General features: G+C 41.8%; 1 protein-coding gene across 1 annotated transcript in view; it reads left to right on the plus strand.

The window, feature by feature from the left end:
* Positions 1-24,790, plus strand: part of EML6 (echinoderm microtubule associated protein like 6) — a 123,597-nt gene that overhangs the window by 23,597 nt on the left and 75,210 nt on the right. Inside the window, exons 4-11 of the mRNA XM_018564317.1 lie at positions 2,325-2,393; positions 4,101-4,286; positions 6,512-6,647; positions 13,209-13,410; positions 17,345-17,482; positions 18,401-18,657; positions 20,198-20,410; positions 22,995-23,162. Of these exons, the coding sequence (XP_018419819.1) occupies positions 2,325-2,393; positions 4,101-4,286; positions 6,512-6,647; positions 13,209-13,410; positions 17,345-17,482; positions 18,401-18,657; positions 20,198-20,410; positions 22,995-23,162 (1,369 nt within the window). The remainder of the gene's footprint in view (positions 1-2,324; positions 2,394-4,100; positions 4,287-6,511; positions 6,648-13,208; positions 13,411-17,344; positions 17,483-18,400; positions 18,658-20,197; positions 20,411-22,994; positions 23,163-24,790) is intronic.

Below are 24,790 nucleotides of genomic sequence, written 5' to 3' on the forward strand. Positions count from 1 at the left end.
TTTGTGAATATACATGCTGTACTGCATTGTGTACGGCTGGTATTGGCTCAGCAATCACTGTATTTGCTCCCTTTTGGTCTGTTAAAGATATCATTGAAAGTGTTTTGATAGATGCAAAAAAATACATGTTCAACGTGCCAGAAACCTTGTGGGCTGATAACTTCCATGCTCTCTGCCTCTCTCAGCATTGTTCTCAGCTATCGCTGCGTACTACCAAACTTCTCACCCAATAGAAGTGACAGAGGAAGAGGTAATCTGTAGTGCTAAACACTCCCTGTCCTAGGGTGACAACATTTCTCCTCCATAGATACAGTAAAGTAAGTGAGCGTTGTCACCCTATGACAGGAAGTGTGTTACTGGCAGAAATAAGAAAGCAAAAAAATGCCCCCAACACTTCTACAAACCGGTAAGCTGAAAAAATAATGGCTCATGTATATTCTACTATTTTAGTATGTGTCTACATAATTACACAGATATAAGACATATACATTTTAGTAAGTCCTGTGTGTGTGTATTTGTATCTGTCACTGTGTGTGCATGCGTTATAGTGGAAATGGCAGATAAATACATTAATAAGGAGTAGGGTAGGTGCAAACTGGAGGGACAATACTGTTGATAGTTGGTATTGTTGAGCTTTGCAATTGCAAACTTCATATCTGAACAGCTTGCCATCTTTCAGTAGCTTGGATGCGGCTCTTGTTGACTTGCAGTGTTCTGTTTAGTGCCTGGGCCCATAACCCGTTGGTTATGTGTTTAGATGAAGCACTGAGATCTTGAGGAATGCTGAATAAAGTTTTTATTTTTCTATATTTCCTTTAAAATGCTACATACATACATTTAGGGGTCTATTCAGGAAGCAGCCGAAGGATCTAGCCGTAGCTTCGGACGATCCTTCAGCTAGCTTCGGCCCCAGGACCCCTTCGGTTCAGTAGAACCGAAGGGGTGCTGTACGGGCTATTCACTATAGCCAGTACATGCATTGCTAGATTTCTATTGGCTATTTCAATTTCTAATAGCCAATAGCAAACTAGCATTGCACCCGCAGGTCTCGATCAGGTTCACAATTACTGATTGACAGCAGCAGAGGGCGTGAACAATTCTAGTTTGCTATTGGCTATTGAAAATTGAAATAGCCAATAGGAATCTAGCAATGCATTCCTATGGCGTAAATGTTTTTTTCTTCTTTTTTTTGACGGCAGCAGAACCGCCGGCCAATAGAAAACAGTTGGGCGGAGCTAGCTGTCACTGCTAGCTCCGCACAATCGTTTTCTATTAATTTTTTTCTACTTTTTTAACTATTTTTCTGTTCTGCTCGGTCCCACAGAGGGACCGAGCAGAACAGCCGAGCCGAATGCCGCTCAGCGGCATTCGGCTATTCACTCACTGCTGTTCGGCATCTATAAGAATAGACTGAACAGCAGCGAGTAGCCTGCCGGAGGTTCAGCTTAGCTGATCCAGATGTTGGATCGGCTGAGTCAAACTCCTTCTGCACTTCGGGTCGGCCAAACATGCTGTGCATGTTCGGCCGACCCGAAGCCACCCGATGTACGGCTGATTTTAGCCGGTATACGGCTGAAATCAGCCGTCCCAGCCAGAAGTGAATAGCCGAACAGCGTTCAGTTCGCTTTAGGTCGGTCATTCACTCGGCTGCCTACGGCAGCTTAGTGAATTGACCCCTTAATGTTCTCCTAAGCAAGGAAAACCTCATTCAGCATTCCTCAAGATCTCAGTGCTTCATCTAAACACATTACCAACAAATACATCATGTACTTAAGACAAACAGGGCTATTCACAAAAGGGTGAAGGGTTTGGAGAAGGCAGGAGAAGTGGACAAACTAGCCCGATTTGGAAAAATTCTCCAATTCAGCTCACTTTCCAGTTCAGCTATTTTGGCCTAGATTGTTCACTTCTCCTGCCTCCTCCAAACTCTTCTCCCTTTTGTGAATAACCCTGATAATTTCCCAGCCAGCTAGCCTGTAAACAAAATCCTAGCAAAGTCTCTTTCCAACATTTTAATTAAAAGAGAAGTCTCAGATGCATACTGCTGCAAATATATTTGCATGGTCATGCTGTGATCAAGGTGTCTCTACCAGTGTGGTTCCTACAAAAATCAATCAGCATGCAAAGACTACAGCCTGCATAGTAATGACTAAATTAAAAGCAAATTTACTTATGTGATATAACATACCTCCTTTAAGATAACCAGACTCACCCAGGGCAGCTAAAAATGTCTGATGTGTGTACAAAATGTGAGTATGTGTGTCAGGCCACACACACATATATGTAAATAATACAATTTGTTTGGTTATTTTATTTATTGACAGATATTTGATATTTCCTGGGATCCATATCAGCCCAACAGGTTGATCAGCTGTGGAGTAAAACACATAAAGGTAAGTTTTTGGAAGGTTATTTTCTAGTGTTTTCTATGCTAGTTTGTAATTAATATTTAAAGATTTAAAGATTTAACAAAACAATATGTTCTGTAGTATATATAAAAAACACAACATCACACATTATAAAATTTGAGGAATGGTAAGCTAACAAAATACATTAAGACGAGTTGTTCAGGTCAACCAATTATACGGATATCTTTGTAAAATACGGGACCATACTATTTACATCTCATTTTTAAGGTTCAGCTGTTGCACATTTCTAAGTACATTTTGTGGAATGGACTTATCTTGATTTTATTATCTATGGCCATGTTAGGGAAGGAACTTAGACAAGAAAAAAAAAGTATATATATATACTTACATTATACACCAAACAGCCATAATGTTATGACCACCCGCCTAATATTGAGAAGGTCCCTCTTTTGCCGCCGAAACAGCCCTGACTTGTCAAAGCATGGACTCCACTAGATCTCTGAGGATATGCTTGGTATCTGGCACCAAGCCGTCATTAGCAGATCCTTTAAGTCCTGTAAACTGCAAGGCAGGGCCTCCATGGATCAGACTTGTTTTTTCAGCACATCCCACACATGGTTGATTGGATTGAGATCTGGAGAATCTGGATGCCAAGTCAACACATTGAACTCGTTGTTGTGTTCCTCAAACCATTCTTAAACCATTTTTGCAGTGTGACAGAGTTCATTAGCCTTCTGAAAGAGACCACTGCTGTCAGGAAATACTTTTGACAGGGTGTACTTGGTCAGCAACAATGTTTAGGTAGGTGCTACATGTCAAAGTAACATCCACATGAACAGCAGGACCCAAGGTTTCCCATCAGAACATTGCCCAAAGCATCACACTGCCTCCGCCAGCTTGCTTTCTTCCCATAGTGTATCCTGATGCCATCTCTTCCCCGGGTAAGCAACACACGCACCCGGCCAACCAGATGATGTAAAAGAAAATGTGATTCATCAGACCAGGCCACCTTCTTCCATTGCCCTGTGGTTCAGTTCTGATGCTCACAAGCTCATTGTAGGCGCTTTTGGCAATAGACACGGGTCAACATGGGCACCCTGACTGGTCTGCAGCGACACACAGCCCCATATGCAACAAACTGCAGTGCACTGTGTGTTCAGACAACTTTCTAGGGGAACCAGCATTAACTTTAGCAGCAATTTGAGCTACTGTAGCTCTTCTATTGGATCAGACTACACAGGTCAGCTTTCGCTCCCCATGTGCATCAATGATCCTTGGCCGACCATGACCCTGTTACCGGTCACTATTTTCCCTTCCTTGGACCACTTTTGGTAGGTCCTGACCACTGCAGACTTGGAACATCCCACAAGAGCTGCATTTATAGAGTTGATCTGACCTAGTTGTCTAGCCATCACAATTTGGCCCTGGTCAAAGTCACTCAAATCCTTATGCTTGCCCATTTTTTCTGCTCCCAACGCATTAACTTCAAGGACAAAATCTTCCATTGCTGCCTCATATATGCCACCCACTTCCAGGTGCCATTGTAATGAGAAAATCAATGTTATTCACTTCACCTCCCAGTGGTCACAATGATGTGGCTGATCAGTGTATATAACACCTATAGGGCTCATATATTACCGTAGGTTATTTCATCTTATATCAATCTATGTAAGGCTTGTCCCACATAACTGGATGTATTGTGAAGACACATATTTGTGTTCTTTCTTACAGTTCTGGACACTATGTGGAAATGCACTGACAGCCAAACGGGGGATATTTGGGAAAACTGGGGACTTACAGACGATCTTGTGCTTAGCATGTGCTAGAGAAGACATCACTTACTCAGGTGCTTTAAACGGAGACATCTATGTGTGGAAGGGTCTCACCTTAGTTCGTACCATTCAAGGCGCTCACAGTGTAAGTATCTATACAAGTATCTAATAGAAGTACTTTGTGAAATGTTTTTTTACTTTGTAATATTTTCACTCATGTTATGGAAATCAGTAAACTAAACGTGAGATTGTAGTCCATCACAGGAGTGAGCTTTACAACACACACAGGTAGCCACCCTCCAGGAGGAAGGACAGTGTCAGCATGAATTCAGAGATGATCTGGGAAACTACAGCCGAGTGGTACACAAATAAGATACATTTTTGTTAAGGTGCTTGAACGTATTTTTAAGATTTAACTCCCGAGTTTAGTATCACTTTAATGGATGTGTAATTGTAGTAAAAATAATTGTTGTCAAAAAATATTGACTATTAACCATTAACTGCTTGAAGACCAGGTGTTTAGATCCCCTACCTGGCCAGGCCATTTTTCAGTGTTCAGCGCTGCGGTACTTTGAAGTAAGCTGCCGCGTCTCAGTATACCGCGCGCTGTAGCTCGCGGTATACTGCGGTGTCTCAGTACTTTTTTGCGACACCCATGGCACAGTTTTTAGAACTGCGATCGTGAGCGATTGCACGGGCTGTATCGCGGCGGGAACCCGCATGTTCCGCCTGTCTCAACTGGGGTGCAATTAGATAATTAATTGAAAAATATAAGGTTATGCACATGGGAGTAAACAACATGTGCGCAAACTACTACTTGGGGGGCTGCTACATTAGGGAAGTCGGACATGAAAAAAGACCTGGGTGTCCTCATAGATCACAGGTTTGGCAATTGTAAGCAATGCCAAGCAGCATCCAGCAAAGCTAACAAGATACTGGCGTGTATTAGAAGAGGAATTGTAGCAAAGAATAAAAGAGTAATACTTCCACTTCATAAATAATTGGTTTGGCCCCATCTTGAGTATGTGGTACAGTTCTAGTCACCGACCCTCAGGAGGGACGTCCTGGAGCTGGAGAATGTTCAGAGAAGGGCTACAACATTAAATAAAGGGATAGATGGCCTGAGTTATGAAGACCGCATTGAAAATCTAAACGTATTCACCTTAGAAAAGAGGAGATTACGAGGAGATCTTATTTCAGTCTTCAAAATCATCAATGGGGACCCCAATATTCGGAACAAACTGTTTAATCCCAAAACTGTATTGAGAACCCGAGGACACAACAGGAGGTTAGAAGAGAGGGGGTTCAATCCTCAAATTCGTAGGGGTTTCTACTGTGAGAGTTCTGAAATTGTGGAACTTTCTTCCATAGGCGGTGTTATCCGCTGATAACATTGATAAATTCAAGAATCTTCTCAATTAGTTTCTTTTCTCACTTCATATACAGAAATATGGGCAGTGTTAGAGCCATATAAATGCAGACACAAAATCATACACACCCATACACACATAGGTTGAACTAGATGGACCCTTGTCTTTATTCAGCCTTACCTACTATGTACTATGCATATCTAAAAATCACTAAAAAATGGTGACCTGAAAAGTGTGCATTAGAAGCTGCAGCATGTCAGATAGAGCCCTCCTCATTTCCTGGCTGGAGGACATCCAGCATCATCTAAACTTTCCTCCCCAGCCTGACTGTCCCTGGCCTGTCCCTTTCATTCATTGGATTTCATTTCTTTCAATCATGGGCTCAGTGTCATATGTGGCCATTACTTAGGGGAACCTGCTTACAAATACCACCCGCCCAGGAACCCCCACTCTTCCAGACTAACAACAAGGCATTTTGATATTTGCATAATTCCTCCCAAGAGCCACACCAATGCTTGCATCAGAGCTGAAATGAAATGGGTACTGAGACAAGATGCTGTGATGTTTTCAGGAAGCGATGTTCAGCACTACACACGCCCCTCCGGCCATGATATACCTGCATTGCATAGAGAAGCACAGAGACTCAGTGATGACTTTACTGGGTATAAAATCGGGTATGTAATGAAAACAGAAAGGTTTTATTTGAAATGTCATTAGCATGTTCATGATGGGGAAAGAGGAAGTCAAAATATAAGCAGATTAAACCTCAGCTCTGAAATATTCACTGATACTCTGTAGTGTGTTTCATGCTAATTAAGTGCTCATAAGAAGGCAGAAGAAAAAATTGGTATCATGTGTTGAGTTCGTATTATTTCCAAGTCATAGCGTGTGTCGCTGCTGACAAGTACTGTATATACTGCGCACTGTGCTTCCTTTTCTTTTCATGGAACTGCATTAATTGCTATTCACGTCATTAGATCGCTTTTCTCTTTTCTTTAAGGCTGGTATATTTAGCATGTACGCCTGTGAAGAAGGTTTTTCGACTGGAGGAAGAGATGGATGTATCCGTCTGTGGGATAATGACTTCAAGCCAATTACAAAAATTGATCTTCGAGACAGTGAGCAGGGTTATAAAGGTAGATTTTTTTCCCCTTTATTATGAAAGAGGTCAATTCACAGCAACATGCAGCTATACTGTTCGCAAATTCATTCCACTAATACAGGATCTCACTGTGGTGTTGGCTTTATTATACAGTAAAAAGGTTACTGTTTTTTGTTTTTTTTATTACTTCTATTGCATTTTCCATGGAAGGGTTTGCAGAGTGATGAAAGAAGGCAGGTCATATTTATTAGGGATGCACCGATACAGAGATTTTTTTTCCGGTACTCGCCGATACTAAATACAGACACCATCCCATTAAGGAAGTCAGGCGGCATGTAATGACTTGCCACCTGGCTTCCTGATTAGCCTGGAAGCATGTAAAGTCTCACCACCCGGCTTCCAGATTAGCAGGGAAGCCGTCTCCATGCTCCCTCGTTGCCAGGTGACGAGGAAGCATGGAGCCGGCTTTCTGGCCAATCAGGAAGCTGGGTACCGTGTAATGACTTGTTGCGCGGCTTCCTGACTGGTCGAGAAGCTGGCCAATCAGGAAGCCGGTCAACAAGTCCTTACACAGCACCCGGCTTCCTGATTGGCTGGGAAGTCGGCTCCATGCTCCCTCGTCACCAGGTGACGAGGGAGCATGAAGTCGGCTTTCTGCTTGGTCAGCTTCCCGACCAATCAGGGGGCGAGTCATCACATGCTGCCCAGCTTCCTGATTGGCCAGGAAGCCGTCTCAATGCTCCCTTGTCAAGTGACGAGGGAGCACAGAGCCGGCTTCCCGGCCAATCAGGAATACTGACAGCGTGTAATGACTCGCTGAACGGCTTCCTGATACCGGAAGCTCGGGTATCAGGCTAGGCATCGGAGCATTTGGGTGAGTACGAGTACTCGCCCAAATACTTGGCATCGGCACCAAACTTGATACTACTGTCTGTATCGGTGCATCCCTAATATTTATGACTTGTGCTCCCATCTAGCACCCTATAAAGAGCCTTCTGATGCCTCTTGGCATCTCCTGCACCCACTTACACCCTCACTTCTCTTGTTGAACCTAGCCACAAATGTCCTAAGGTGAGCTGAAGAGAAAACTAAATGAAGAACAGATATTAGTATGCAGATTTGGGGTATTGGTTGCCATTATGGTAAATACAACTGAACATGCTAGTTGCCTGGCTGTCATACTCACCCTCTTGCTTCAGTACTTTAAATCCCTGATTGGGAACATGCATTTCAACATACATCTTCTGCATTTGGTGACTATGAAATGATTAAAGTCAGTGGATCAGCATAACAGGCAACTAGCATTGACTAGACTAGAGGCTTTGAATGGAAGCCCGCATTTCTCCTCACAGGTTTGTTTCAACCACCCTTTGCCATATTGGTCATTTATTTCACACATTAGGTTTAATTTCACAGACATTTGCTGTGGTTTATATACTGTCACCGAGTACTTTATTAAGAACATGATACTAATACTGGGGAGGGCCCCCATATACTCTCCAAACAGCCTCAATTCTTCACGGCATGGATTCGACATTCCATAGACATTCCTATGAGATTCTGGTCCATGTTGACATGATTGTACTACCATGTTTCTGCAGATTTGTCAGCTACACATTTATGCTGAAAATCTGCCATTCTTCCACATCCCGGAGGTGCCCTATTCAATTCAGTTTTGGTGACTGGCCTACTATCTGCGAGCTGCAGAACATTCAAGATTCATCAGACCTGACTACATTTTTCCAGTCTTTAAGGGGTCCATTTATAATTCACAGAGCCATTTACCTTATGACTCTTTCTGCGTTAATAGATGCAAAAATGAACATTCTTGGATATATATTTTTTTTAGGGGTATGTATTGTAATACTGCATTATGGCCACTAGATGAAGCCAAGGAGCATAGGGTAAAAAAATACTAATTTCCTGTGCTCCTCAGCGCCATCTGGTAGACCAATTTTAGTATTAAATTACTTAGTATTCGACATGCAAAAAAAAAGGTTCGTTTATGCATCTATTCACACAGAACAAATGTTCAGAAAGATTCTTAGGGTGAATAGCTCTGTAAATTGGCTACAAATAGGCCCCTTATGTGTCCAGTTTTTGTGAGCCTGTACCTACAGCTTCCTCAGCTTTCTGTTTTTGGCTAACAACAGTGGAAGTCGATGTGGCCTGCTGCTGTTTTCAGTTACACGCTTTCATGCTTTTCTGCTCACCACAGTTGTAAAGAATTGCTGTAGCCCTAATGTCGGCTCAGGCTGATCTGGCCATTCTCCTCTGACCTCTCTCATCAACAAGGCTTTTACACCCATAGTACTGATGCTCACTATATGTTCTTGCACCATTGTGTGTAAACTCTAGAGAGTCTGTTGTGCGTGAAATTCCCAGGGGATCAGCAGTTACAGAAATACTCAACCAATCGTGCCATGATCAAATCACTGAGGTCACATATCTCCTTATTCTGGTGTTTGATGTGACCATAAAAGGGTTAGTTCACCTTTTAATTGTGTTTTTAAAAAATGCATTTACATTACAGTTTACATTGTAAGTTAAAATACTGTCTTCCGTTTTTCTTACTTTTCTTAGTGCTGCTATCAGTAAGCTTCCTCTCTGTGCATGGGGACCCCAGCTCCTAAAAAATGGACACTAGGCTAACCACGCATGCGCAGCCTGATTTCTTTCCCACTTGCAGTAGGCTGAGCTCAGCTGCAAGAGAATGCAAACTGTGCATGTGTGGTTAGGCAAGTCGAGTTCTCATAGCTGAGTCCTGATTCGTGGGGTGCTGCACATCCTACGGTCGATCCGTCCTTCCGTGTAAGCAGGACAGAGAGGGGAAGTCATAGTAGCAGCAGTAAGAAAAGTAAGAACATTTTTTTAAAGTGGAGGGCAGCATTTTAACTTACAATGTAAGCTCTAATGTATATGGATTTAAAAGAAATTCATTTAGGTCCCTTTTACACTATCCCCTACTGATCGCAGCAGTATGGAACTCCATGTCTCTCCAGTTTTTTCCTCACTCTTACAATGGAGTTAAAAACTGATTATACTGGACCTATGTTGGTCTCTGGGTAGTGGGATGTAAGCAGACATGCGTCCGTTTAACTCAGATTACCCCCAATCCATCACAATCAGATCCGCCAATGTGGAAATCTCCCTGCTGGACCTTGACGGAGCCTGGGTTATTGGATGTAAATGGATATTCACTTTAAGTTCAGCTGCCCATAGAATAACATTGGGCTTCCGATCAGACCTGTCTGAAAAACGGACATCGTCTGAAAAGAACCTAAAGCTGGCCATACACTTTACAACCATCGCAAGCTCATACGATCTGCCCATCTTGGACAGGCAGATCGTACTTGCGATCATCGCAAGCCTGCCCCGCTGAGGGGAGGGCTTCCGATGACTGCAATGCTGAGCGGGCAGTATGCGCTTGCGCACACCGGCCCGTTCGACATTTGTCTCCCGAGAACGCCACTAACACGCCGACAATCGTACGATTCTCGGCAGGTTTTAAAGGGAGACAAAAGACGTGCAACCGTACAGTAGAAACGGTCGCGCGCCTTCCATACACCTGACGATTATCGTACGATCACATGATTTCCCACGATTATCGTACGATAATCGGCAGGTGTATGGGCACCTTAAGGGGGAACAAACCCTTTAACTGAAGCTCCTGACCTGTATCAGATGATTTTATGCATTATGTTACTGCAAATTAATTGGCTGATTAGGTAACTGCATTAGGAAGCAGTACAGGTGTCCCTAATAAATTGCTTGCTGTAAATGCTGTGCAGCAGACATTACTGCAACCTCAGCTATGGCTTTGAAAGGGTTAAAGAAACAAATCTCTCCTACTGTTTGCAATTTGCAAGCCCAGTCTTGCAATTATCTTGCATGTTCCCATCTGTTAAGTGGTAGAGCAGGTGGCTGGTGAAAAATAACCCACCAAATTGTGTATCTGACGGTTTAGCATCTATTTAAACGCCTTCCATCATTAAAACATTAAAGCGTACTTGTGCGGTCAGGCTTGAGGGAAAAAAAAGAAAATCCAGCTTTGTTACACGTTCCATTTTTCAGGTTTTCTTACAGATATCATCATTGACAGAATATCTTTCACTTAGAAAATGCCGCAAAAAACACTCTTTCTATTATTCATAACGTGTGTTCGCTGGCGCACCTGTAAAGCAGCAAGTCAGTGGGGAAAATTCGATATTCTTTTGTTGAAATGAAATTTCCAGAGCAAGTCATATGAACTACCCCTAGCTGTGTGACTATAATAGAAATAAATTGGATTCCAGTATAAAAATCCAGTTTAAAATCAAAGCACAATTGTAAAGATTTTTTCTTTCTGTGTTATATTCTGAACACGCTTAGAAAATGTTCAATATGTTCTGGAGCAGGAGTGTCAATCTCCTTCTCATTGCGGGCCGCGTCAGCATTATAGTTGCCCTGGTTGCCGTTGTGATTTCTATATTTTCAGCACCTGTTAATTGATACAGGTGAGTTTATTTACAAATTACCGGAGCCTCACAAACTTGGAATGCAATTATTTCCAGCAGTTTGGAGAAGGTGCCAATAATTCTGTCCAGTTCATTTTTGGAGTTTTGCATGTAATGTGTCAGATTTGGCTTTTTTTTCTCTACTTTTTTTGTGTCATACCTATACAAACGAAGTGGTGCATTATCTGACAGAAATGCAGGGGTGCCAATATTTTTGCCCATGACTGTACATCCCAAGTTGCACAAGAATCAATGTGCATAGCATAAAATAAGAATAAAATGCAATATAAACATTGAGTGTCTGGGTGGAGTCATTATTACTTTCCTGGTATTTGTGTTCAGAGAAGACAAAGGTCTCCACAAAACAGGCTAGAACTTTCACAATGAGAGCCAGGGCTGGTCATCTGGAATTCAGCATAAGTGCAGATTCACACTACCGATCCCAGTTTCTTCTTCCATACATAATTCTTTCATATGGAATGATCTGGTTAATTAACAGATGCAAGTAGATGGAGAGACCCTCTGCACTCCTCACAGCAGTCCCGGCCAGATATGAAAAAAGTGGTGCTCGCAGTGATGAGATACCACGGATGGCGCCGTGCAAACACAGGAAAGTCAGGAAATCACCAGCACTCAGTAGTAAAGATAAATATGTCCCTTTTATCTTTACTACTGAGTGCTGGTGATTTCCTGACTTTCCTGGTTAATTTACAGGTTTCACTGAAAAGTAAATTAAAGTAATTCACCGGCACACACTTGAAGGGTTTTAAAGTATTGATATGTTTATTCAATACCCAATGTCACATACTGTCATACGGTGCTAACGTTTCAGGTCCGACAGTGTCACTGTCGCTCTGATGAAGGATCCCTGTGCGGACCCGAAACCATAGCACCGTATGACAGTATGTGAAATGCTCCGGGGGCTCTTTCTTCTGCCCAAGTTAAGATTATGAGCTTGTGTACATGGTCATTGCTTTTAATGTAGGCTTTTACATTACAATGCAGTACTGCACAAATGCCTGTGTCCATCCCACCCCACTCCGATCTGGAATTACACATTTAGTGTTAAGGTGCCCATACACCTTACGACCATCGCAAGACTTTTGTCTTGCAATGGTCGTATGCTTATTGAAAGCTCGTACGATCTGTCCACCTTGGACGGGCAGATCGTACTTGCGATCATCGAAAGCCCGCCCCGCTGAGGGGCGGGCTTCCGATGACCGCAATGCAGAACGGGCAGTGTGCGCGTGCGCACACCGGCCCGTTCCGCAGCTATCGGACGAGCAGGCTAGAAACCCGCCGACAATCGTACGATTCTCGGCGGGTTTTCGAGCATGTTGGTTCGACAAAAGACGTGCGACCGTACAGTAGAAACGGTCACACGTCTTCGTTCACACTGCTCGATCGCGGGATTTCGCCCGATTCTCGTACGAGAATCGAGCAGTGTATGGGCACCTTTAGCAGGGTAACTTTCACTTGGGATTTGGTTGTGAGCCCATGCACAGCCTGGACCTACAATCCAAGAGGGCTTCACTGGGACACAGGGATCGAATCAAATACAGGGTACTTTAAGACACTACAGGGTGCCTGCACTTTAGTACTGTTACTTCCTTTGAAACATTTTGGGCAAGGTAAAGTTCAGTTTATATAGGCCCTGGAAGCTGTCCTGCAATCTAGCTCTACCTATTTTTATTCAGGTAAGTCTGGGATGGTCTTCATTCTTTTACTAGACCTATGACCCTTTTCTAGTGTTTTGTGGCAGGTGCAAGATACAGTCCCACTGTGACATAAATGAGGGTAAGTGAATGTTCCTACAGACCTACATCAGTTCACATTTGTGCACCATTGTTATTTTAAAAAGTTCTGGAAAACAATAAAGTAAGTCATGAAACTGCTCCTGTGACTGTAGAAGGTCTTTTTTTTGTATTATTGTTACATCATTAACATAAGTACAAATTACCCTTCAATATGGTGGTTTTGCAGCTGTGTGCACATAACAACTAGGTTACATGTACTTGTCCTTGTCAGTGAAGAATTGCTAGTTAGCAGTATGTCATTTGTTAACTGTGCTTCCTGTCCTATTTATTTCTCTTCCTCAGGCTTGTCCATCAGGAGTGTGTGCTGGAAAGGAGATAGAATTCTAGCTGGGACTCAGGATAGTGAAATCTTTGAAGTGATGGTGAGAGAACGGGACAAGCCCATGCTGATAATGCAAGGTCACTGTGAGGGGGAGCTCTGGGCCCTTGCTGTACACCCCAAGAAACCCTTAGCCGTTACTGGTAGTGATGACCGCTCTGTAAGGTATGTGAGCAACCTTTAAATAATAATTGTGTTAAAGGACACATGCTGATTAAAAGCAACCTTGCAGCTGCATCCTTCAGGTGCCATTTTTTTAACCTCTAGAGTGCCTGCTTGCCTCCTCTATGGATCACTGTAGTTTTGTGAAAGAGGGTATTTATATTTGGCTGTATATGAGTGGCAGTGCTTGGGCCTGGCTGTAGGCTGCTCAAGCACAGAGCACAATATTGTGGGATAGGAAAGTGACTGTGGGTATAGGGGAAATGGGCAGACACGATAAGGTGACTAGTGGCGCTGGAGGGAGCCTGCTGTACGGATGCAGAGCCACTACAGATGATAGCTCTTTATCAGCATGTGACAGGTTAATGTTAAAGGACAAACAGCACGAGAGAACTACTCAGGCTGCCATTGCTTGCCTCCTTCTGAAAATGTCAGTTGCCTGTCTCTGACTTTAATATTTTCTGAGTCACTGACCCAAAACAATTGTGCAACAAGCCAGAGATGGCCAGCAAATAGCATTTTCAGGACATCAGGAAAAATTGTTCACATATTTCTTTTAGGACAGGGAAGATAACATTTAAAAATAATAATTTTTTTAATAAAAACTATATGCTTAAAAAATTAAAAATATTTTTCTTCTTTGGTTTTGGTCGTGTTAAAAAGGAAACATTCCAGGTTCATGTCCAAGATGGTGACTGAGGTGCACGTGTAGTCCCAGACCTTCTCTGCCTCACCACTTATTTTGTCTGCAGTTAGACCTGCAGGTATCTATTACTGTGCCCATCTCTGTTTTTGTTTTCCTTCTGGGACCTGGGGACATGACCCGGGGGAAACATCAGCACTCTGTGCCCCGCACAGGAGAGTTCGAAGATTTGTCTGCGGGTGCACAGTGGCTGCCACGTGGCAATATGGCCACGCAAATGGAGGATGACGCAGTGGAGTTTTCTGGATATAACCAGTTTGCAGCGGTTATGAATGTCATCTCTGGCTGCCACTTGACCCTCACATCCAAGATGCATCATCTCCTATCTGATATCGGACTCTTGTGGAAGGACCTGGACAAATTCAGGGATCGCGTGGCGGCGGTTGGGGGCAGAGTTAGTGGTGTGGAGGACTCTGTCAAGGATCACACAGCATCTTTACTTACCTTACCAACCAAGGTCAAGGCTTTGGAATCCAGGACGCATGCAGCAAATCGCAATTGCCACAATAATCTGTGCATTTTGGGTGCATTTTGTATGGTATTAAGACTTTAAAACATATGTCGGATATAACTTGTATAACTTGCCAAATTCAATGTTTTTCCCCAGCATGTTCTTCAGACCCAATGTCCCAATCCAATATCTATGGATTTGAATGTGATTGAACGTTTTTTGATCACTGACATGTTCCATAAGCCCCTTTCCTCACTTTATTTTGGACTTCCCCCACACTGCCCTGACTGTTCAGGAAGTGGCAGGAAGACATTCATACACTGACAGAGGATGACTGGGACGAGTTTGTGTGACAATATATCCCACCTATGGTATCGCTTAGGGATAGGTTTTTGGAGGTGCCTGGCCTCCATTTACCTGACTTTAGATGCTTATTGCTGTAGATGTAAAACAGAGGTGGGCTCCTTCATGCATGTGTTCTGGTCATGTTCTGTGCTGCAGCCCGACTGGCGATCAGTGGTGCAGACCATTAATTGTGCTACCCAAGCTAAGAAACTTTTTATTTTTTATCTAGCTTTCTATGCTAGATGGGAGATTCGGCCACTCTTTGGCTGTGAACTGTCAACAGAGTCCTGCCAGTATACAAGTTGACCTATATGAGCCGCAACTGTCCTAGGAGATTTGGATAGTGTGTGGGCTGACTTAGGGGAGGTACAGGCACTCACATTGAAGGAGGTGGGGGGGATGGGAGACATATCTCCTCTTGGCTCAAATACTAGTGCTCTATAGAAACTCTTAATATTTAAAACCTTCTGGTTGGTTTGGTCTTATGTTTGATGCTGACCTATAGGTGGTCATTTCTGTTTCCCTGACAACAGCTTCCATGTTTTTCTTGATCTCGGCCTTGCCCTTCCCCCTGCTTTTTTCCCCCCTTCCCTTGCTCCCCCTTTCCCCCATACCTTCTTCCCCTTACTGCCTTTCCCTTGTGCTCGGACCGAGTCTTCCTTCTGTTTGTTTCTTTTTCCTGTTAAAAAAAAAAGAAATATTGCAAAGTAGTGTGGACCCTGCACTTCATGCAAAGTTCGCCTTTTAAATATGACCCCCTTCCGGGTGAAACACTAAATGAAACATAGAAAACAATCCTGTATGGGAAAACATTGGATAATATACTCTCCATTCCCCTGGCCTCCCCTGACAATAGTACAGGGGGTGACATGATCATCCTGCTGATGAGATCTCCGAGAATACTGAGTACTCCGAATCTCACAAGAAGACGCTACATCAAAGTGCAGGATCATCTTCTCACAACATATGGGCTACTCAACATTCCCCGGGATCTCTCCGGCATAAGGATGACATCACTTTTGTCTAAGCGTTTCAGCAAGGAGGAGGGGGGCCACATTAAAAAAAGTTTATATCCAGCCAGCAGGCACATCCTGTTGTTTACAGAATTGAAATAAGCACCATAGCAGTGACTTATGAGGTTTCTATGAGACAAAAGGAGCTGCAAAGCATGCTGTGCTCCTTGGAACCCTTGCTATGTATTGCAAAGCATGCTGTGCAGTCTGGGAACCCTTGCTATGTATTGCATTTTTATTTGTAAAACAAAGATTGCATGCAGTTAATGAAAAAACATAAAATAACATTTTAAAAACATAGACATTTTGCCCCAAAATATATTGGCAGCCAAAATTTCTGTGCACCCCTAATAAAATCGTAAAAATGATTGCATATTTTTATTACTTTAAATATGAAATATTACATATAAGTATTTTCTGTTTACCACTTGCAGCCAGCAGGTGGCAGCAGCTTTTCTGAGCTCAGTCTACAACTGTATTGTGAAATAGACCTGAAAGCGAGGATTTCAGATGAAACAGGTTGCACCGTGACTTAGTGAAGGGAAATGACCCCTCCCTATCTCCTAGTAAATATGGACCCTGACAGTTATACAGGGTGCTTCCATGCATAAAGACACTGCTGGGCTTTCTTATTGGAAAGCTCAGCTTGCTTTGCAAACTGCATGTCATGGATTCACCAGTATTACATGGTTATTTGCAAATGTTTATTATATAAAAGTAATCAAACTATATGAAACATCAATTTATGAGCTTTCCAAAAGACAAAAATTAAACTGACCAAAAACTGTTATATTTTCCCTTTTAATTTTACTTAAAGTGACATTAAAGGCAACTTTTTTTCCCTCACCCCAACGTTAATGAAAGCACTTACCTTAAATTATGTCTCTTAATCCGATCTTCTTCTTCTTTCCTGATGTTTTTTAGCCTTCTCTCCAGCGCTGCAGCTGGTGTCCGATCCAGCTCTGACTCCTCTGTGCTTGCTGGCACTCTGCATGTGGGTGCACACGTCTATAGACTTACCTTGCGTCCCTCCTCGCGTCCCGGCCGAAAATGTGAACTGCGCATGCGCGCGTGCCCCAAGATCCTTTGCGGCCCCCGAGAATTTTCACATTTTCGGACGGGAGCGCACGGGGAAGACACAGGTAAGTTTAAACCACTGTTTAACTTTTTGCATATATCTACTGCTTGCTAGCAGTAGATATATGCAAAAAAAGCTGATGGTTTAGAAACCCTTTAAATTGTTATTTTTTGCAAATATTATAATGAAGAATCTTAATGCATAGAATAGATTTTATTATAGGATTACAGATGATAGCATGGTTCAGATAATAGGAGTCTTGTGTCTATTGCCACTCAGAAAAGCTTTGTGTGGTCAAATGTTTTTTGTCAGACAATATAATCACATAAACCTTGCTCTTGCCTTAGACTGTGGAGCCTTGCAGACCATGCACTGATCGCCCGCTGTAACATGGAGGAAGCCGTACGAAGTGTAGCCTTCAGTCCAGATGGATCTCAGCTAGCACTGGGGATGAAAGATGGCTCATTCACTGTTCTCAGGGTCAGGTAGGACAAACTAATTACTTTGTTTTATTAAAGAAATTCAAAAAACTTTTTTTTGTTTTTGATTAATAGAATGATGCTGATTTTCCCTAATGAATCAGTTGTTACTTTGCAAATGGTTTCACACAGTCAGATGTTTGATGTAGAACCACTTCAGTCTAAATTATAGTGTTTCATGTATACTTCTTTTCCTTATTTATGTTTTGGACTAAACCAGTATTTTGTATTTATTTTTGTATTGTGAATGTGAACTATTGCATATATATGTTTCATATTTAACACTTGTAGGCAGCTGTTAAGCTCTAGGATGGAGCTACAGCTTTTCTGGTGACTGTTTTTCCATTTTTCCTCTTCTCTTTCTCCAAGCAGACAAGTTGATTTAGATTGCAGAGGGAAACAAGAACTATGCAGACAGTGGTGTGCTTTCTTTTTAAAGACCAGCGTGCTTTGTAACCTACAATGGCAAGATTGTGTAATAAATGTTTGTAAAATAAAGATTTTTGCGCAAATAATAAATACAGTGAGGGGAATTTATCAAAACTGGAGCAGACAAAATCTGGAGATTTGCACTGCAATCAGCCACCTTCTCTGTCTCATTTTCAAATCTTACCTGAGCAAACTGAAGAGAGATGCTGACTGGTTGCCATGGGCAACTGTTCCAGATTCTGATTGCCCTGATGAAGGGACCCTGCGTGGCCCCAAAACGTTGGCTTTATGACGCATGTGACAAATCAATAAAATGCTTATGCTTTTTGCACAATTGCTTTTGACTTCTATCTTTGTTTGCTCCAGATTCTGTCTGCTCCAGTTTTGATAAATTCCCCCCAGTGTATATACAGTGTGTGTGTGTGTATATATAAACATTGACCAAAACCAATAATACTTTACCTTCCCTGGTAATTGTAATGTGTTTTGTTTCAGAGACATGACAGAAGTGGTTCACATTAAGGACAGGAAAGAAGTCATTCATGAGATGAAGTTTTCCCCTGATGGTTCCTATCTTGCTGTGGGTTCCAATGATGGGCTTGTAGATGTGTATGCTGTCGCGCAAAGATACAAGAAAATCGGAGAGTGTAACAAGTCTTCCAGTTTCATAACTCACCTTGACTGGTCTGTGGACAGCAAATATCTACAAACCAATGATGGAGCAGGAGAGAGATTGTTCTACAAAATGCCATGTTAGTACTAAAGCTGTATTTTTAAACTCCTGTAATTGATTGCAAAATGTATTTTTTGGGGGGGAATCCATTTTGGACCTTATTAGTTGCCTTTAAATTCTGAAACGTGACTCAACACAAAATTCATATCAAGGTTCTCTGTATGTGGTTTAATGTGACAGGGCAGTCAATGATTTTTTTTAAATTGAAGTGCCAAATTCACACAACTCAAAATTGCTGACCTATCCATGTGCAGAAGACATGTATCCATCATATCACATCTGCTCAGACGTGGAGTTTAATTTGTGAGTGAAGGTAGCAGGAAGGTAAGTCGTATTTTAATATTTTGATATATTGCAAGGGTGGTGCTGTCTTCCATGCCATCCCATATTGACTAAGCCACACCATAAAAAATGCAATCTGTTTTGCATAGGGCTGCTGTGTAGTGGTTAGGATGTAGACAAATTTGATGTCACTTATGGTGATATCCTAGAACAAGCCTGTCACACCTATCTCCCACAATCTGTCCTTGCAATTACAGCCATCAAACAGTATGGGGGTGCACATAATGTAGAGTCAGCCTTAAACCTAGAAACCTTCAAAAGTCACTAAATAATTTTGTTATATACAGTATCTGGTGGAGGCCAAATTGATGAGAGGTCTTCTTTTATACAGTGTCTCTTGTTCAATAGCCCTGGAGTTGGGGACAGGGTGTGGGAGGGCAGGTGCAGAAACAGCTTAGGGTCTAGAGATGATCTGGACACTGCTGCAAAGCTAGCTTAGAGCCGGCCTGATCTGTGAACAATGGTGATTTGCAGATCGGACAAAAGAACATTCAGGAGCAGGGATCGGAATAGAAGTCAAGATGAGCAGAGGTCAGCAAATGCCAAGCAGCAGCCAATTCAGAGAACAGGGGCAAAGTCCAGGTCGAGGTACCAAGACAGCAGGCAATAGACGTCAGAAGTCAGAAATACAAGTCAAAGTAAGCAACATAAGGTACAGGTTCAAGAGTATCCAGGAGACATGCATGTGAAGCCATAACCCTGAGCAGTGAACCACATGCTGCAAAATGCACAGGTACAGATCTCTTGGCATGGCCATAAGTCTGACTTCCCTGTCACCTCCATCACTGGAAGAGTTAAATTCATTGACTTCCTTCCCTACCTTTCTCCTTCACAGCATTTGTTGACTCAATAAAGCCCAAGTTTAGACAAAATGTTAGTATTTTCTTCATTTTAGGTAAGATGGGAAAGGGTTAGATCCACTGTTTCTATTGCCTTCTGTGGCTCAATTGTACAGGGAAATTCTTATGTTGCCTGGCACAGTGACCGCGCAGGAAGTGTGATAACAAACCGCAAAAAAATAAAACAGAAGTTCTAACCATTCTCCACCCTACTAAAACAAAAATCTTTAATTGTAGTCTGTGACTTTGTTCTTCTCAGTGACCACAAAGACGGCAAAAAAGTGAAGCTTGGCTTTAATGACAGTTGCATTTTAAATCTTGGATGGGATTAAAGAATTAATTATACACATTATTAAAGCATTTATTTCTGTATTGCAGCTGGTAAGCATCTTACAAACAAAGATGAGATCAAAGGGATTCATTGGTTCTCCTGGACTTGTGTAGTTGGACCAGAGGTCAGTGGAATATGGCCAAAATATACAGACCTTACTGATATCAACTCAGTGGATGCCAATTTCAACAGTTCAGCATTGGTGACAGCTGATGACTTTGGACTGGTTAAATTATTTAGGTTTCCAAGTTTAAAAAAAGGTTTGTATCCTTTCCTATACCTAATGAATCGAAAGAAACACTGTTCGTGTACTTTGTGATATTTGCTAAATTCTAAACTGGATAATGAAGACGCTGGTGTTGTGTTAAAGTCATTGTGACTTTTAACTTATTTTTTGACAGTCTTCGAAATCACAGAATTTACAGATTGAAATGGAAAAGTCATTTTTAATAACATGAAATTACAAAATAGCTTATGTAGTAATGATACTGTATATGTATTTTATTTTTATGAACGTGGAGTTTTTCTTTAAGGATATTTTTCTGAAACTAATATCTCAACATGTTGTGGAACATCCAGGAACAAGCTGCCCAAATTTACACTAAGGAATTTTACCTTGTGATAAAAGTTAATAAAAACATCGTTTTAGGTATTATGACTTGATGTCTGCTAAGTCTCTGCATCCATATTTTATTATATAAATAGTAGAGGTGCAACGAAATAAAATTTTTAAACCGAAAATGAAAAAATTGTTCAACCGAAACGGAAAATTATTTTTTTTCTAACCTTTTAAAAAAAATTCTATATTTTTTTCTAAACTTTTTATATTTTATTTGTATTTCTTTATTTTTTAATAAATATTTTTATTGGGAAATATTGGGAGTCTAAACAGATCCCTTATATTTTTCTTTTAAAAATAAAAACGAGATTGAGGACACAAAGTCCTCAATCCCTTTTTCTGCAGCCTCTTTTATAAATGAACTGGAATTCCGTTCATTTATAACTTGTGGCGTTAGTATGTTTACTATATCCACAATCATGAATGAACAGGAAGTAATGTAGAGCACTTCCTGTTCATTCATAATTGGGGACCCATTAAACACTGCTTGTACCCACTCTCCATCCTGACTCGCTGTCACAGGAGGCTGAGCGGGCAGTGCGGTCTATTTTGACAGCTGACTCCTCCCCCACACCGCCGCCTCGGCCTCCTGTGACACCTGACAGCTGTCTCCACCCCCACACTGCTCTCCATGCTGATCTCTCACAGGAGGAGAGTTCGGCGTCCTGTGACATTGCAGTTCACAGCGCTCTTCTCCATGCCCTGCTCGGCCGCCTGAACTTTTCTCTCCTCCCCATTGGACGCTGTGCTGTGTCAGAAGGGACACAGAGCAGCGCCCAGAGGGGAGGAGAAAAACTAGGAATGCGCTCCAATTTTGGAAGAAAGATGGCACTTTCGACATTTTGCCAAAAGTGCAATTTTCGGCCAGTGTCCATGTCTTGTAACACTTATCTATTTATTTTTTTGTAGAAACTACTGTAAAATTTCAAGTGACTTATCTGAGAGGAATAAAGTAATTATTTTAGATCAAGAGACAACCTGAGCGCTTATGTGCATTAAACAAATTCTACCAGAGTGGGCTCCATCGTCCTCCAGTAAATGGCTAATGCATAATAGATGGTGTTCATGCAGAGCATACTATTTTATTTATTATGTAGTGCAGTTGGTGTATACCTACACTGTGGTCTCACACTCCATAGTCGTAAGTAATGCTTCCCAACAAATCTTCAGACATGATAATCCAGCTCACATGGGTAAAGATTTCTGGATCCTATCTTAGAACACATGTTTTAAATATTTATATTATGAGCGAAAAAGAAAAACGTGCCTTTCTAGGATACCGTGAATTGATTTTTTTTGAAAGGCTGAGCTATGAATAAAATAAGAGCAGTGGTCTTCTGGGTCTGTAAGTAATAGACTAATGCTGTGTCCTAAAATTCATGATAAAGTGAACCTGTCAGCCTTTGTAAACTTTTTAAACTTGCAGGCATCACGTGGAGCCAGAAACCAACCAGAAACCAATAACCAGAAATACCATCTGATTCCAGACATGTCGCTAAGGGCATCAGTTTCTTCAGCTTGGGAACTACTTACTCCCATCTGGAGCTAAATCCCCTTCCAGAGGCTTATTGTCCAGTGATGGTGCCTCAGTGATGCTTTTTTAGGATAGGGAGATGATGTATAGCAGAGATTAGGCTGTGGCTGACCTTCTAAGTTATAGAAATTCAGGCTTTAGTGACAAAGTGTGCCTTGGGTCATATGTATGTGATCAGAGGTTGCCGCCCCTAATGCTCAGTGAAAAGTCTAGTGAATTTAGTGTTTGCAACATTTCCTAAACAGCAAATTCAGTGATTGTTTTTACTTGTTCATTGAAGCTGCTGTTTAAGCTGCTCACATATGCTTATGTTTTGTCCGCATGGACTTTCAAATGAGACAGTTACAATTGCACCCAAGATTACACTATATCGCTTGTCATCCTTAGCTGGAAGCTGCCACTTTCTGAGGTTGATGTACTAAAGGCAAATAGGTTGTTCACTTTGCTAGGGAATTTAGTAAATGAGGTAAAGCTCTGCTGACTTCCATCATCCAATCTTGTGCAAACAAAAATGCAGTTTTTTTTTTATTTTCCTTGCTCGCGATTGTGTATTCTTTGCAAAGTGAATTTTCACCATGTTCACTAAGATAAGAGAAATGTCCTTGCAAAGTGAAAAGCCCCTTGACTCTATAACCCAACTTCATTTAAAAAAAATAACTTCCCTTTCATTATTCTTTACCCATTCTTTTAGGAGCTAAATTTCGCAAATATGTAGGCCATTCTGCCCACGTCACCAATGTTCGCTGGTCACATGACTTCCAGTGGATTCTCAGCACAGGTGGAGCTGACCACTCTGTTTTCCAATGGAGATTTATTCCTGAAGGGATAACCAATGGCATTATTGAAACCGCACCACAAGGTAAGATTGATATGTGCTTTTTTTTCAGAGAGTCAGTGGAGGACTGTGTACATTGAAATGATTGAAGCCCCCTTGCTAAGAAAAGGTCATATACCAAAAATATTTGTAACACCAGTTAAGCTGTTTCATAAAAAATGGTGTAAAGAAAACTAGAGGTGTTGCCCACAAAGGTAGTTAAATGCTAGCTGTTCTTTTCTAACCTAGAACGTTGTGACAGCTAATTTCTGGTTGGTTGCTGTGAGCAGCACCTCCACTTTTATCTCTTTCCAAAAAATTGTATTTGTGTTTTTGTATGTGGGATTTTGCTGTAATAGTAGTACATTGTGTGGGTGGAAGACATGCATAAAAAGATGAAAAAGTGACAAATTCTTTCTTTAAAAGCTTTTATCTGAGGTGGCGAGACCGGAAGTGCCAATCACCAAATGCCAGATAACAAAAGCAATATTCTTCTAATGCAGTGTCTAAATTCAGTCTAAATTGGCCCTGTATGTACTGTATGTGAGATACGGGCCTTAGATTGTAAGCTCCTTGAGTGCAGGAATTGATGTGAATGTGCACTGTAAAGCACTGCTTAAATTGTCTACGCTATATAAATACCTGTAATAAATAATTAATAAATAAGTGCAGTGTTGGTGCTATCCAAATAGTGGTAATAATATTAAAGTAGTATTAAAGTCTGGGCGTTTTTTACTTTAATGCATTCTGTGCATTAGGATAAGAACTGGCTAGTACCTTTGTCTCTCCCCCGTTCCCCCCACACTCACTTGTCACCACCGCTCATCACCGCTGCTGGTCACGAAGCAATCCTCTGTACCTAATTCTTCCTGGTTGCGGGGGAAGCCATAGGCTTCTTCTGCAATCAATCAAACTGATGGGCGGAGAGGAGGGGCATGGCCTGCCACAGGGTTGTGAGTGTCTATGGACGCACACAGTTACTGCGGGCACGAGCACGCACGGATGCTTACACAGGAGCTACTTATAAAGCCACACATTGCTTTTATAAAGCTAAAAACAAACTTTATTGTCCCAATGCATTTACAGACCCTTCAACCAGCTTATCTCTTTGACACGTCACCCCGTGTGCTGTGTCTTAATCATAGGAGGCAAAATGTTTCAGCGAGAGGAGCCGGGTGGAGTGTCTGTAGTTGTGTGGGAATAATAAAGTTTGCTTTTAGTTTACGGAAGCGTTGTGCGGCTCCATGTTATCTGCATTAGAGTGTTTGAGAGGAGCAGACCTTGAGAAAGTGAGTACCTTCAAGCTGAGAAGGTAACAGTGGCAATCCATTGAGCGGTACCACAGTAAATAGTGAGTACTCATTTGTTACCATTGATTTCTCAGGTGAAAGTTCACACTGCCACATATATTTTTGTGTGTTTTTGAAGACAGGGGTGCAAGGAATCTCTACAGATACTGATCACTGCTCAATATCGGGCACTGTGGGTTGTTTCATATGAACATTATCAGGGTTATTCACAAAAGGGTGAAGAGTTTGGAGGATGCAGGAGAATTGAACAATCTAGGACAACATTGCTGAACTGGAAAGTGAGCTGAATTGGAGACTTTTTCCAAATCAGCAATTTTGTCCTAGATTGTTCACTTCTCCTGCCTTCTCCAAACTCTTCACCCT

This window comes from Nanorana parkeri, unplaced genomic scaffold, assembly GCF_000935625.1.
Source record: "Nanorana parkeri isolate BGI_ZX_2015 unplaced genomic scaffold, ASM93562v1 scaffold744, whole genome shotgun sequence".
Taxonomy (NCBI): domain Eukaryota; kingdom Metazoa; phylum Chordata; class Amphibia; order Anura; family Dicroglossidae; genus Nanorana; species Nanorana parkeri.